Source organism: Lathyrus oleraceus, chromosome 4, assembly GCF_024323335.1.
Source record: "Lathyrus oleraceus cultivar Zhongwan6 chromosome 4, CAAS_Psat_ZW6_1.0, whole genome shotgun sequence".
In the NCBI taxonomy this organism is placed as follows: Eukaryota; Viridiplantae; Streptophyta; class Magnoliopsida; order Fabales; family Fabaceae; genus Lathyrus; species Lathyrus oleraceus.
In genome coordinates, this window is record NC_066582.1 from 447,942,548 (window position 1) to 447,957,360 (window position 14,813).

The 14,813-nt window shown below is 35.8% G+C and overlaps 1 protein-coding gene across 1 annotated transcript; it reads right to left on the minus strand.

Moving 5' to 3' along the window:
* Nucleotides 1-3,179: 3,179 nt before the first annotated feature.
* Nucleotides 3,180-4,094, minus strand: LOC127137916 (uncharacterized). Its single transcript, XM_051064323.1, has 3 exons — nt 4,025-4,094; nt 3,732-3,913; nt 3,180-3,521 (listed from the first exon to the last, which is right to left on the minus strand). Exons 1-3 carry the CDS (start codon nt 4,092-4,094, stop codon nt 3,180-3,182), a joined length of 594 nt encoding a protein of 197 aa, XP_050920280.1.
* Between the last annotated feature and the right edge of the window lie 10,719 nt (nt 4,095-14,813).

The window sequence follows — 14,813 nt, forward strand, 5'->3', positions numbered from 1 at the left end:
AAAAGAACTTGAGTTCTCCCATCAGACTCATTTCAAACTCTGTCTGCATTGACTTAGCAAAATCCTTCCACAATGAAGTATTAGCAAAACCAAAAATAATATCATCAACATAAATATGCACAACCAGAATATCATTCTTAAAGGTTTTTCAAAAGAGAGTTATTTCCATTTTCCCTCTGGTGAAATCATTTTCCAAAAGAAATTTACTTAGCCTATCATACCAAGCTCTTGGAGCTTGTTTTAGACCATATAATGACTTTTTCAATATAAAAATAAAGTCAGGATTTTGAGAACTTTCAAAACCAGAAGGTTGGTGCATATATATCTCTTCTGAAATATATCCATTTAAGAAGGCACTATTAACATCCATATGTTAATGGATGATGTTATCATTGACTACAAACAAAATTAAAAGACGAATAGACTCTAACCTGGAAACTGAAGCAAAGGTTTTTGTATAGTCTTTACCTTCTTGGTGACTATAACCTTATTCTACCAGTCGAGCCTTGTTTCTGGCAACTTTTACCTTCTCGTTGAGCTTGTTTCTAAAAACCCATATGGTTCCAATAACATGGAAACCCTTTGGTTTTTAAACAAGATTCCAAACGTCATTTCCGGTAAATCGATTCAATTCCTCTTGCATAGTCATAATCCATTCATTATCCAGAAGAGCTTCATCAATAGATGTGGGTTCTACCAGAGATACCAAACCTAGAAGAGTCTCTTCAAAAGGTTTGAATGAAGATCTAGTTCTGAATGGTGTGTCTTTATCTCCCAAAATCAATTCTTCAAAATGAGAAGTTCTTGGTCTACTCTTATTCTAATGAGTTGGACCAATGAAAATTTATGGTTGAGTCACTTATGGGTCTTTTGCTTCAGTATCTTTAGTTTTTCCTTCTGAGTCTTTTTCTCTAGAACCATTATCCTTGGATTCTGAAAGATTGATCTTCAAATCTGCAAATTTCTCAACTAGCTTTTACTTTTCAAGGTGAAGCTTATCATTGAATCTAACATGAATTGATTCTTCGATAATTTGTGTCTCAATGTTAAAAACTTTGTAGCCTTTAGAGTGTTCAGAAAATCCTAACAATAAACACTTATGTGCCTTAGAGTCAAACTTGCCAAGATTCTCTTTAGTGTTCAACATAAAACGCTCACAGCCAAAAGGGTGAAAGAAAGAAATGTTGGGCTTTCTGTTCTTCCACAATTGATAGGAAGTCTTATCCAGAATATGTCTAATAGGAATCTTATTCTGAACATAACAAGTTGTGTTAACTGCTTCTACCCATAAATGCTTAGCCATGTCAGTTTCTTGGATCATGGTGCAGGTGATTTCTTGAAAGGTCTTATTCTTCCTTTCTACAAATCCATTTTGTTATGGAGTTCTAGGATAGGAGAAATCATGGGAAATACCATTTGCATCAAAAAGATTTTCAAAATGTTTATTTTCAAATTTTCCACCATGATCACTTCTAACTCTGACTATTTTGCAATTCATTTTTGTTTGCACTAGTGAGTAGAAGGTAGAGAACACAAAATGTGACTCATCCTTGTGTTTTAAGAGCTTTACCCATGTCCATCGACTATAGTGATCAATGATGACCAATCCATACTTCTTTCCACTGATAGAGGCAATCTTCACTGGTCCAAATAAATCAATATGCAGAAGTTCTAACGGTCTAGAAGTAGAAACAACAGTTTTCGCTTTAAAAGAAGTTTTAGAAAAATTTCCTTTTTGACATTCTTCACAAAGAGCGTCTGAAGCAAACTTCAGGTTGGGTAAGCCTCTGTCTAATCCAAGCTTATTTAGCTGATAAATCTTTCTCATTCTAACATGGCCCAAACGTCTATGCCATACCCATTACTCCTAATTAACAGACATTAGACATTTTACATTTTGATCCTTAAGATCAGAAAGTATGATTTTATAAATGTTGTTCTTTCTCTTCCCGTTAAAAACGACGGTACCATCTTTCTGACTAACAACCTTACATGACTTTTAATTAAAAATGATATCATAACCATTGTTGCTAAGTTTACTAATAAACAATAGGTTATGCATCAGACCATCGACCAAAAGAAAGTTAGCAATAGAAGGACGTTTACAGTTACCAATAGTTCCAGAGCCAATGATCTTTCCTTTCTAGTTTCCTTTCAAACCAACGAAGCCTCCAGGCTTAAGTTCCAAATCTTGGAACATAGACCTTCTGGCCATCATATATCACGAGCATCCACTGTCCAGGTACCATGACTGGAGTTTCAGCTAAGCTGCTAAGGATGTACGCAACATAAATTATTTTTTCCTTAGGTACCCACTTTATGGGTTCTCTTTTGTTAGTTTTCCCATAGTTTCCTACAACTTTGGGTCTTTGAGCAGAAGGATAATCACATGGGATTTGAGCATGATACTTAGGTTTCCGAACTAAGTTCTTACCCTTTGTATGTGCAAAAAGATCAAGCTCAGTGCTAGTAGGCACGACATGCTCATAGAGAGGTTTTAGTTTTACCTTCTGACTTTCGTCAGGTTTTATAGTTTCTGTACAACCTAAACCTTTCTTGCCATTTCTGCTAACTCCATAGATTAAAGAAGCCATTTTGCTTCTATCTATGCTTTTATCCAGAAAGTAATGGAATGCTCTGTCACATCTAATGACACAATCAGTACTAGAGGCTTTTGAGACTATTTCCTCCTCTGATTTTGAAAATTTGCTTTTCAAAGCAGAGTTGTTACTTTCTAAAGAAAATAATTTTTCATTTAGAGAGGAAATATCTTTCTCAAGCTCACTATGAGTTTCAGAAGCAATTACTTGGACTTATTTAAGGTTCTTATATTTACTCTGAAGACTCTGGTGCTTTTCCAGTATTTCAGATAGACATAATTCTAAGTCAAAATGAGATAGTTCAAAAAATACCTCTTCAGAATCGAAGTTTGATTCTGATTTTGTCAACACTTTGTCTTTTGATTCTTTAGAACCTTCTGGATCATCTGTAGTTTCCATCAATGCAACGTTGGATTTTTCTTCGTCAGAATCTTCTTCTTCGGATTCTGAGTCATCCCATGTAGCCATCAACCCCTTCTTGCCTTTATCAAAATTCTTCTTAGGCATTTTGTCCTTTTTCAGCTTAGGACATTCATTTTTATAATGGCATGACTCCTTGCATTCAAAGAAGATAACTTCTTATCCAAAACCTTGCTTCTTCTGTCCAGACGAAGAATCATAACAACCAATAGTCATTCTAGCTCCTTTGAATATCCCTTGCCCATTATGCTCGTGTTTCCAGAATCCGTTGACCCTCTTAGAAATCAAAGAAAATTGATCATCATCATCATCATCATCCGATTCTTCATCATAACCTTCTCGTTCTTCCTCATCTTGATATGCTCTTATCTTCTCAGGCTTGGACTTTAGCGCAACAGATTTACCTCGCTTTTGAGGTTCATCTTCCTCGAGTTCAATCTCATGGCTTTTCAAAGAACCAATAAGTTCTTCAAGACAAATACTATTAAGATCATTTTCCAGCTTCAAAGCAGTTACCATAAGTCTCCGTTTTTTAGGGAGACTTCTGATTATCTTCTTGACATGATCAGTTGTAGAGTATCCTTTGTCCAGAACTTTCAGTCCTGCAACAAGCATATGAAATCTTGAGAACATAGTCTCAATGGTTTCATCATCCTCCATTCTGAATTTTTCGTACTTATGGATTAAGGCCAAATCCTTTGTCTCCTTTACTTGAGCATTTCCCTCAAGATTCAGCCTCAGAGAGTCAAATATGGATTTCGCAGAACCGCTATTTGTTATCTTCTCATACTCAGTATAAGAGATAATATTTAGGAATATAGTTTTGTCCTTATGATGATTTTTGAAATCTTTCTTTTGTTGATCTGTCATAGAACTTCTTGCTATATTATTTCCTTCAGCATTAATTGGGTGAATGTAACAATCGACTACAAGATCCCGGAGATCAACATCATGTCCAAGAAAGAATGTTTCAATTATATCTTTCTAGTAATCAAATTTCTCACCATCAAATATTGGTGGTTTATCACTATAGTGATCTCTCTCATTGTTGTTAACAACATTAGCAACGACCATTGTTTCTCACATAAAACTGGATCGGTACTGAACACAGTGAAGTGTTGATAAATTTTTTATCACAATCAAAATCGGAGCTCTGATGCCAATTGAAGGTGTGAAAAACACAAGAAAGGGGAGAGGGTTTGAATTGGGTTCTAAAAACAAAAGTTTTTTACCAACTCAACAACACCACTTAAATGTTAATAACAAAGACATAAAAACACACGTATTTTTATCCTAGTTCACTTGAAACTCAAAGCTACTCCAATCCACCCGCCAAGGTCATTTTAACTTATACACAAGGACTTAATCCACTATAATCAAATGATTACAATAATCACAAAGAATAACCTTCTTTTCCTTCTCAAGGATCCGACTATACCCTAGTCTCCTTAAGGACTCATAAAGAATAACTTTCTTTGTCTTCTTCAGAATCCGACTATACCTTAGTCTTCTTAAGGAATCAAACAAACAATTTAAATAATATTTTGTATGTTACAATTTGCTTCTACACAAGTAGATTTTACACAAATGATAAACAAAGACTTAAATAAAAACTTATAGAAAAATGATAGCTTTTCACAAATAAATTTGTCAAGTTTTGCAACGCTTCAGTATGCTTCTATATTTGTATTTGCTTTAAGTCTCCAAGTCTCACTTATATAGCATAAGAAGAAAACCGTCAGAGGGAAAAATTGGGAAACCAAATAGAGCGGATGTTCACTGTTGGATGGTGAGAGGAGTAATAATGCGTATTGTCCTCCACCCACAAATTCAGTGACAGGTGTGATGTATAATATTGTCCTTGCCCATGAAATCAGGTAGTTGAAAGAAAATTTGATTTGTACTATATACTATTTGATAACGTACCCATTTGATCTTATCTTCAAGTTCATTGGCTTCTAATGAAAGTTGATGAAGCATGAAATGAAGAAACATAAAGCCGGATTCAGAAACTTCAGAATCTCCGGTCAGAACCATGATAGCATTAGTAGTCTGGCTTGAGATCTTCAGAAAATTTAGAATCTTTAGAGTCTTCAGAGTCTATAGTCAGAACCTTGATAACCTCAATGTTTGGCTTGAGATCTTTAGAATCTTCAGCTAAGTAACATAACTTCAGAAGCTTTATCGATCAGAGTCACGTCTATAAGCACAAACTAAGAGAATGTTGCAGCAACAAATATCGTCTCCTCAAAAGCTTATCAGAAGTGAATCAACTCAGAAGTAGAAAGATCATTGTAGCAATAACTTTGAACATCTTTTAGAACTTCTCATGACTGGCGCAAAAGAGGAATTGAAACTCATTATTCAGAACTGATGACGTTGCACATCATATACTCATAATTAAAACTGGCTATTAAAGCTACACAATAATAAACCATTATGGTACCAAAATTGCTCTCACACAAATACAACATTGTTATCATCAAAACTCAAGGTATAGATGCAGAACTAAATCTTGTCCTAACACTTTTGTTATCATTTTTCTTAAATATCATATTTCTTTCAGAATGAATTACATATGTTCTCATCCTCTCCTTAAAATCCTCCTTTGTAGAAAAATACGTGCCTACTACCCACTTATAATATTCCATCCTTCTTGGAACCTTGAAGGTTTGAAGTTCAACCTTTCTAATATTTTCATCATCATTGTCATACTCATTAGGTACCTCATCACTATGATATTCTTCAATGTCACTTAATCCCATCAAATTCTCATTAGGCACATCATTTATATTCTCATCATCAAGAAAAACACTACTTTCTTTATTCTAAGTACTTTGTTTACATGGTATCCCTACTTTCAATTTTCCTTTCCTTTTCCCTTTCCATTTTCCCTTACCTTTTCCCTTGTCATTACCCACACCCTTATCCTTACCTTTACCTTTTCCTTTCCCATTTTATTTACATTTCTCCTCCATTATTTTCTCTTCTAACACTTCATCAATTCCTATTGAAATCTCTTCATTCATTCCAATATTAGCCTCTAAATCCCCAATGTTGACTTTTAAAGCACTATCTTCACTACCACCACCAGTTTCTTCATTACAGTCGAGACCTACATCTTCCTGCTGGTTACATTAAAGTCCCTCATACACTGCCTGATTAAATTCAAAACCACCCTTCTCATCCTGGTTACAATTATGTCCTTCAACTTCTTCATGATTGCATTTAAATCCCTCATCTAGTTCCAGTTTCAAGTCAACCCCTTCCACTTCTTGGTTCAACTCAATGGTCCCATCAGTTGTGACATTCTCAGTAGTCCCTCCCTCAATGGTGACACTCTTAGTGGTCTCTCCCTCATTACTCTCTTCACCTAATTCAGTGGCCCCATCAAACTTATATTTTACTTCATTATTCAATTCCTTCAATATGTCTTATACTACATTACTCACTTCATTCATATTGTCTTTTTGCACATCATTCCCTACATTTTCACTGGGTCCTACAACATTATAATCAAGCGAAAGTATTGGCTTTTCAATGATATCAGGTTGTAGAATTGGATGGAGAACGTATAAATGCACATTCCCATTAATCACTATAATGGTTTTCATCCCCTTTGCACGTATGTCCTCTTTCAATGGAACAATTTCATTAATCTCAGTTGTATCATGATACCACAAGCTCTCCACTGTTGGATACCCTAACTGTTTCAAACCACTCAACACTTCAAATAGCTCCAGTAATCAAGGTCACATTTCCAAACCTCTTCTTTAACACTTCAAAATTTTGCTTCCATAAGTATGGTAAAAAAATAAAATATTTAAATATTCAGAACTTTGAGTTAGCTTTTTGTATCAACATAAAACTTTTAGATTTCCACCGTCTACTTGTACGCGTCAATATAATACTTGTAGCCCATGTTATGATATGCACAATGAGCAAGCATCAAAATGCAGTTTATTTTGAAAATAAAATAAAACAAATAAACTAAAACTTATTTATGATTCAAGTTTAAAAAGATATTAAATTTGTTCGTTGGTTCAATAATTTAAAAACATAATAAACAATTTTTTGGGGGGTTGGTTCAATACTTTTTTCTGATCTCAAAGAAATTGCACTCACATTATGGGTGTTTGGATTCACTATTATTTGGAAAAAGAGTTTGTTTGAACCTCGAGTCTACATAGAATTTATCAAAGTGGCAAGCTATCCAATTTGTATCTCAGAATTCTGAATATTGGAATTTGTTCGTTGCTGAAAAAAAGAGATTTCATACCGTTAATTGCTTGACAAGGTCCTCTAATGAAGATGTTGAAGTTGTGGAAGTAGTCACTACCTACATAGTGTTTTATGGTGGTGGCAGTGGTAATTGTAGCTATTGTGGCCTAGGTTGTTATTGTATGGATGGATTCTTATACCAAAGATTTGGATGGTTTCTCTACCTAGGATGGTATCTGTTAGTGGATAGATCAGGGTTGTTGAACTTGTTATAGTTGTTGCTATGAGGATTGTAAATGTTTGGATTTCTTTTAATTCATAAGGATACTCTTTTTTATATATTCATTTTTAATGAGTCCTTTCTCTTTCATTCTTTTTAGCATTTTGTCAAAGTCTCTATATTTTAATTAATTTAAGGCCACCATCCTAAAATTAAATTGTTTTTATTCCATAAGCAACCCGAAACTTAAAGGTTTTGCTCACTTTAAATCTTTTTCTCATCACTATCTAACTTCAAAAAGAGTTGGGTATAACAAATCAATTTGGCTCACGACTTATGATATTGATTTTATAACAAATTAATGGGAATATACTCAAATGGAATACTATAATAAAAGGGTGGATAGGAAAATCTCAAAGTACCAAACAAATGTCTCAGCGTGTGTAAAGTTATGACAATTACTATAAAAAAAATTGCAAGTTTTAAAAAATAAACATGTAAAAGTAAAATATTTAACTCAAAATTTCACCAAGTTATATATATATATATATATATATATATATATATATATATATATATATATATATATATATATATATATATATATATATATATATATATATATATATATATATATATATATATATATATATATATATATATATATATATATATATATATATAAGGGACGAAGGAAAAAGATAACACCTTGTCTCATCATAAAGTCCTCCTAGCCATTTGTCTACTGGATAGATGTGTCGCCCCCTGTATTGAATACGTCGTCTTCTTTGGAGGAGGAGTCCGAGGAGGGAAATGGAGAAATTACGTGTCCCAATTTCGTAACGCTACAAAAGGAGGTGTTTGACCATGTTCTCTATAATAATAGTGGACTAACCGTCCACTCCCTCATCCTCTCCTTTATGGTTGCTACTTTCAAGATACCTAGGATCCAGGCTCAATATCGCTATAAATACCTCAACATTGAAGTTAAAAGGGGGAATCTTATTATGATAAAGAAAACCACATACACATAGTTTCTCACTCCTTAAGTGAGCTAGATCCCATCCCCATTATATACCTTAAAACCTCTAACAACCCTTAATCATTAGATTTTATCATGTATTATATTTTTTAGAAAGTACAATTGGCGTCCACAATGAGGTCTGATAAAAATAACTTGGGCCACTACAACAATATACTGCCGGATTATTGTCCTTACGTTCAACATCTCTGATCATTATGGTGAACAAAAAGACAACAACTTCAGCCAACGAAGAATCTAAATGCCAATAAAGTACCTTAGCAGAGATGCGTTCTACTATGGGCAATCTACGTCGCTAGAACCAAGTTTTAGAGAATAACGTTCACCATATCCAGAAGTACCATAAGGAGTGTCACACCTCGATTTTAACCCTGAATCACCAATTAACACATTCATCATAGTCGTTGCATCTTTGAATATCATAACATGCATTCCATAGCGCATAATGCCTAGAATGTCAGACAAATTTTTTTAGACCCACAGACAAATCGGTTGAATCATTTTTCAATTGTACGTCAAATCAGCTGAAGAAAAAATTTCAAAATCAAGCTTGCAGACACTAGTTTTATTAACTGCGTTTCACGTAGCTTAACCTGACGTGTTTGTTTTATTTTTTTGACTACTTTTCCAGTCACATTTTAAACAGTTTGAGACTTTTAACCGGTCAAATTTTATTTCAAAATTTGCTCAAACGCTGTATATTTTCAAGAGGTTTATTTCGCACTGATCATTGTGGTGCAACCATTTTAAATTTTTGAGCACTTTTGCGCCTGATTTTTATTCATTTGGAGTCTTTTTATTTTTATATTTTTATCAACATGTTCATAAAAAATAAATAGAATTGTTTATGTTTTTGTTTCGACTTAATTTTAATTATTTAGATTAATTTATTTTTATTTGATTTGTTTTCTTCAAACTCTTTTTTTCCACTATTTTCACTCATTGAGGACAATATTGGAATTTTATTAAAATAAGTAAACCCTATTTTCATTTGTATATATAACATGTTACTGAAAGAAAGGTAGAGAGACACAAAGCCAATCCAAAACACATCCACAACGGCGCATCCCTTTGGTTCCAATGTTTTCTCTATCATTTTGAAAAAAATAAAAATTCACCAAGGAGGACAACCGGCCATTGGTCACCTTCAATAACCAATATCCCACCCATATCACTACGATAGTCTCATTTGATCACCAATACCCATCCATATTGTAACACCCTTCTAAAATACCCCAAGTATTTAATTAAAATAATAAAATATCAATCAGAGTAATTATGCCCTGAAGGGTGTCACACAATCATTTCACACCAATCATCAATATATCCTGTCATGCTCATTTATTCAATCAAAATAGGACACTTTTGCATAATTCGCAGCGGATACAAAATAACAACATTCAAATCATGTACTACATTACATGTAAAGTTGTTCAACAACCAAAAGAAAACATAGTAAAACATCCCATCCCGATGTTACATCTACCAGAGCATGACCCACTAAGGACTACACTAGACTCCCAGGACTAGCTTCTATTCAATCACTGCTCGTTACCTGAAAACATAGTTGTAAGGGTGAGTCCTTCAATCGATATAATAAGCATTATAAAATATCATGTAATGCTAAGTAATATAACACATATCATTACCCTAATCAGATTACACATATTCAGCAACGGCAATATCAACTCATAATCATCACCATCATCATACTCAAACTCAAAACAACCATAAAACACACGTATAATATTGGAATACATCCATTCATATTATACGCCATACATACATATATTATGCAATGAGACTCCATGCATGCGGTACCGACTATTCGTGAACATATAGTTCAACCTCACCGACCAAATCCAGGTACGGCTACCAAGCTCACTAGTCCCACTCATTTGAGACCTAGTGACTCACATCACTAATTCCTCACCATGGGAATTAGCTACCACCCCAAGGGCCATGCTATGCACGCTAAATCACCTAGCATGCAAACATCAACAACAATTCACACTAACTCATCACTAATTCCTCACCATGGGAATTAGCTACCACCATAAAGGCCACAACATGCATGCTAATCACCTAGCAATGCTACATCATCAACAACAATTCAAGAATAGATATATGCTCACACTCTAAGCCATAAAACAGTCTATTCACAAATGCACACATAACTGATACATTCACAGCATCATGCATACCATCACACATCAGCAGTATTTTATCACATAAGCATATCATATCATGCCAAATAACAACCACAGTGTTAGCACACTCTACTAATACCTATACTACTCAAAACAACGGGAAATGATCCCTAATATATCATACATCATCTGCATTACGTTACTCAGTTGAACAGTTAAAAACTGCACAACAACAGCTCAGGAAAATCACAATCCTGCCCATACGCGTATTGCCTAACCCCATACGCGTATGGCCCATCTCCTGACAAAATCCCATACGCGTAACACCATCTCATACGCGTATGCTACGCGTACCACTTCTCCATACGCGTACCAACAGAGACCAATCTACGTTCAAAACATCATCTTCCTCATCCATACGCGTATTGCCTAGTGCCATACGCGTACCATGCCATCTCATACGCGTATTGCCTAGTGCCATACGCGTATGACCAGAAACCAGACTTCCAGATCTGCTATGGCTTTCTCTGCTACGAGATCTATCCTTTTCAACCTTCCACAGTCCAATTTTTCACAATAATTGTTCATATCATCTAACACGAATCATACCCTATTCGATTTCACAAAAATCTAACATTTTTTACATCTAATTCCTACGAATTCCTCTCAATCATAACCCAATTTCGTTCATCCAATATTTCACAATTTCATCATAATCATCCAATTCAGAGATCAATCAATGGTTTATCACTACCCATGACATATTATCCCATAATACCCATTAAACGATGATAAACCCCCCTTACCTGAGTTAATCCGGCAAATCTCTGAGCTTCAAGCTTTTTCCCTCTTCAACCCTTGTTCTCTGGCTCTCTTTGCCCTTTTCCACTTTTCTGTCTCCTTTTTCCTTTTCACGTGAAAAATAAACCCTTTTACTAAATGGGACCTTTTTCTAACTTCCAACTTTTTATTCCAATAAAATAATAACCCAATAATAGTAATTCCAATAATATAAAAATTCCAATTATTTAATTAAATTAATAAATATATTATTAACTCAATTTAAATAATTATCTTATTTTATCGGGGTGTTACAACTCTCCCCTACTAAAAGAGTTTTCGTCCTCGAAAACATACCTCAAGTGAATAACTCAGGATAAGACTCCTTCATCTGACTCTCAAGTTCCCAAGTTACATTGCCACCTGCTGGTCCTCCCCAAGCTACCTTTACCAAAGCAATCTCTTTACCCCGCAACTGCTTCAACTCTCGATCCTCAATCCTCGTAGGTGATGTTTCAACAGTCAGGTTATCTCTCACCTGGACATCATCTACTTGGACCACATGCGACGGATCAGGAATGTACTTCCTCAACTGAGACACACGAAAAACCTCATGCAAATTCGCAAGTGACGGCGGTAAAGCGATACGATAGGCTACCTCTCCTATCCTCTCCAAAATCTGATAAGGACCAATAAATCGAGGTGTCAACTTCTTCGACTTCAAAGCTCGACCAACCCCAGTTATCAGAGTAACACGAAGAAACACATGATCTCCCTCTTGGAACTCAAGTGACTTCCTCCTCTTGTCGTGATAACTCTTCTGACGACTCTGAACAATTCTCATCTTCTCCTGAATCATCTTAATCTTTTCCGTAGTTTGTTGAACAATCTCTGGTCCAACCACAGCACTCTCACCGGATTCATACCAACATAAAGGTGTCCGACATCTCCTACCATACAAAGCTTCAAACAGTGCCATACCAATGCTCGAATGAAAACTATTGTTGTAGGTAAACTCAATCAAAGGTAAGTAACAATCCCAAGCACCTCCTTTTTCCAAAACACAAGCTCTCAAAAGATCCTCTAGTGACTGAATCATCCTCTCAGTCTGACCATCCGTCTGCGGATGATATGCAGAACTCAATCTCAGCTTAGTTCCCAAAGCCCTCTGCAAACCTTCCCAGAACTTCGATGTAAATCTAGGATCTCTGTCCGAAACAATACTCGACGGAATACCATGCAAACTTACAATGTTCTCAATATACAACTCGGCTAATCTCTCTAACGGATAATCCATTCTGATCGGAATGAAATGAGCCGATTTCGTCAATCTATCAACAATCACCCAAATGGCTTCAAAATTCTTATTTGTCCTCGGCAAACCAGACACAAAATCCATACTGATACTATCCCACTTCCACTCTGGAATAGTCAACGGTTGCATTAGCCCAGACGGCTTCTGATGCTCAATCTTTGACTTCTGACAAGTCAAACAAGAATAAACAAAACTCGCAATTTCTCTTTTCATTCTCGGCCACCAAAATAACTTTTTCAAATCATGATACATCTTCGTAGCTCCAGGATGAATACTCAAGCCACTACGATGTCCTTCCTCCAGGATACTCTTCTTAAGTTCGGTAACATCCGGAATACATACCCGATTACCAAATTTCAAAACACCACTCTCATCAACTCTGAATTCACCACCTTGACCTTGATTCACTAGAGTCAACTTATCAACCAAAAGCACATCGGATTTTTGACCCTCTCTAATCTCATCCAGAATACCACTCGTTAACTTCAACATTCCCAATTTAACACTATTGTGAGTACTCTCACACACCAAACTCAAGTCTCTAAACTGCTCAATTAAATCCAATTCCTTAACCATTAACATAGACATATGCAATGATTTCCGACTCAATGCATCAGCCACCACGTTTGCTTTACCCGGATGGTAATTCAAACCAAAGTCATAATCCTTCAGAAACTCTAACCATCTCCTCTGTCTCATATTCAGCTCTTTCTGATCAAACAAATACTTTAAACTTTTATGGTCACTGAAAACCTCAAATCTTGACCCGTACAAGTAATGTCTCCATAACTTCAGAACAAATACCACGGCTGCCAACTCTAAATCGTGCGTCGGATAGTTCCTCTCATGAACCCTCAGTTGTCTCGAAGCATAAGCTATAACCTGCTTATTCTGCATCAACACACCACCCAAACCCAACAATGAAGCATCACAGAAAACCTCAAATAGTTCTGACGGACTTGGTAATATCAAAATAGGAGCAGTAGTCAACCTTCTCTTTAACTCTTGGAAACCTTCTTCACATTTTGAGTCCCAAACAAACGCTTGCCCCTTTCTAGTCAACATCGTCAACGGTAACGCCAACTTAGAAAATCCCTCAATGAACTTCCTATAATATCCTGCAAGTCCAAGAAAACTTCTTATCTCAGAAACTGACTTCGGAGCTTCCCACTTAGATACCGCTTCTATCTTAGAAGGATCAACAGCAACACCACCTCTTGAAATCACATGACCAAGAAAGCTAATTTCTTCTAACCAAAATTCACACTTAGACAGTTTAGCAAACAACTTCTTTTCTCGTAGAACTCCTAAAACCACTCTCAAATGCTCAGCATGCTCTTCTTCAGATTTCGAATACACCAAAATGTCATCAATAAACACCACAACAAACTTGTCTAGGTACGGGATGAAAATCCTATTCATATACTCCATAAATACTCCAGGCACATTAGTCACACCAAAAGGCATTACAGAATACTCATAATGTCCATACCTTGTTCTGAAAGCAGTCTTCTGAATATCCTCAGTTTTCACACGTATCTGATGATATCCCGATCTCAAATCTATCTTGCTGAACACACTCGCACCAACCAACTGATCCATCAAATCATCAATCCTCGGCAAAGGATACCGATTCTTGATCGTCACTTTATTCAGTTGCCTGTAGTCCACACACAACCTCATAGTACCTTCTTTCTTCTTAACCAATAACACTGGTGCACCCCACGGTGACACACTCGGACGAATAAATTTCTTATCCAACAGATCCTCTAACTGACTCTTCAATTCAGTTAACTCCACAGCAGACATACGGTACTGAGCCATCGATATCGGCCTAGTACCAGGTACCAAATCAATCGAGAACTCAACCTCACGCTCTGGCGGTAATTCATTCACTTCTTCCGGAAACACATCAGGAAAATCACACACCACAGCTAGATCGCAAATCACCAGTTTATCTTTAGCCCCCAAAGTCGCTAACAGCATAAACAACTCTGCCCCATCTGCTACTGCCTCATTCACCTGCCTCGCTGATAGAAACAAACTCTTTCCTTCCTCAATCTCA

Coding starts and splice junctions, on each gene's coding strand:
- LOC127137916 (XM_051064323.1), bottom strand. CDS start 4,094: ATGGTCGTTGCTAATGTTGTTAACAACAATGAGAGAGATCACTATAGT. Junction 3,914..4,024: donor TAAACCACCAATATTTGATG/GTGAGAAATTTG, acceptor TTAATGCTGAAG/GAAATAATATAGCAAGAAGT. Junction 3,522..3,731: donor ATCTTGAGGGAAATGCTCAA/GTAAAGGAGACA, acceptor ACTGCTTTGAAG/CTGGAAAATGATCTTAATAG.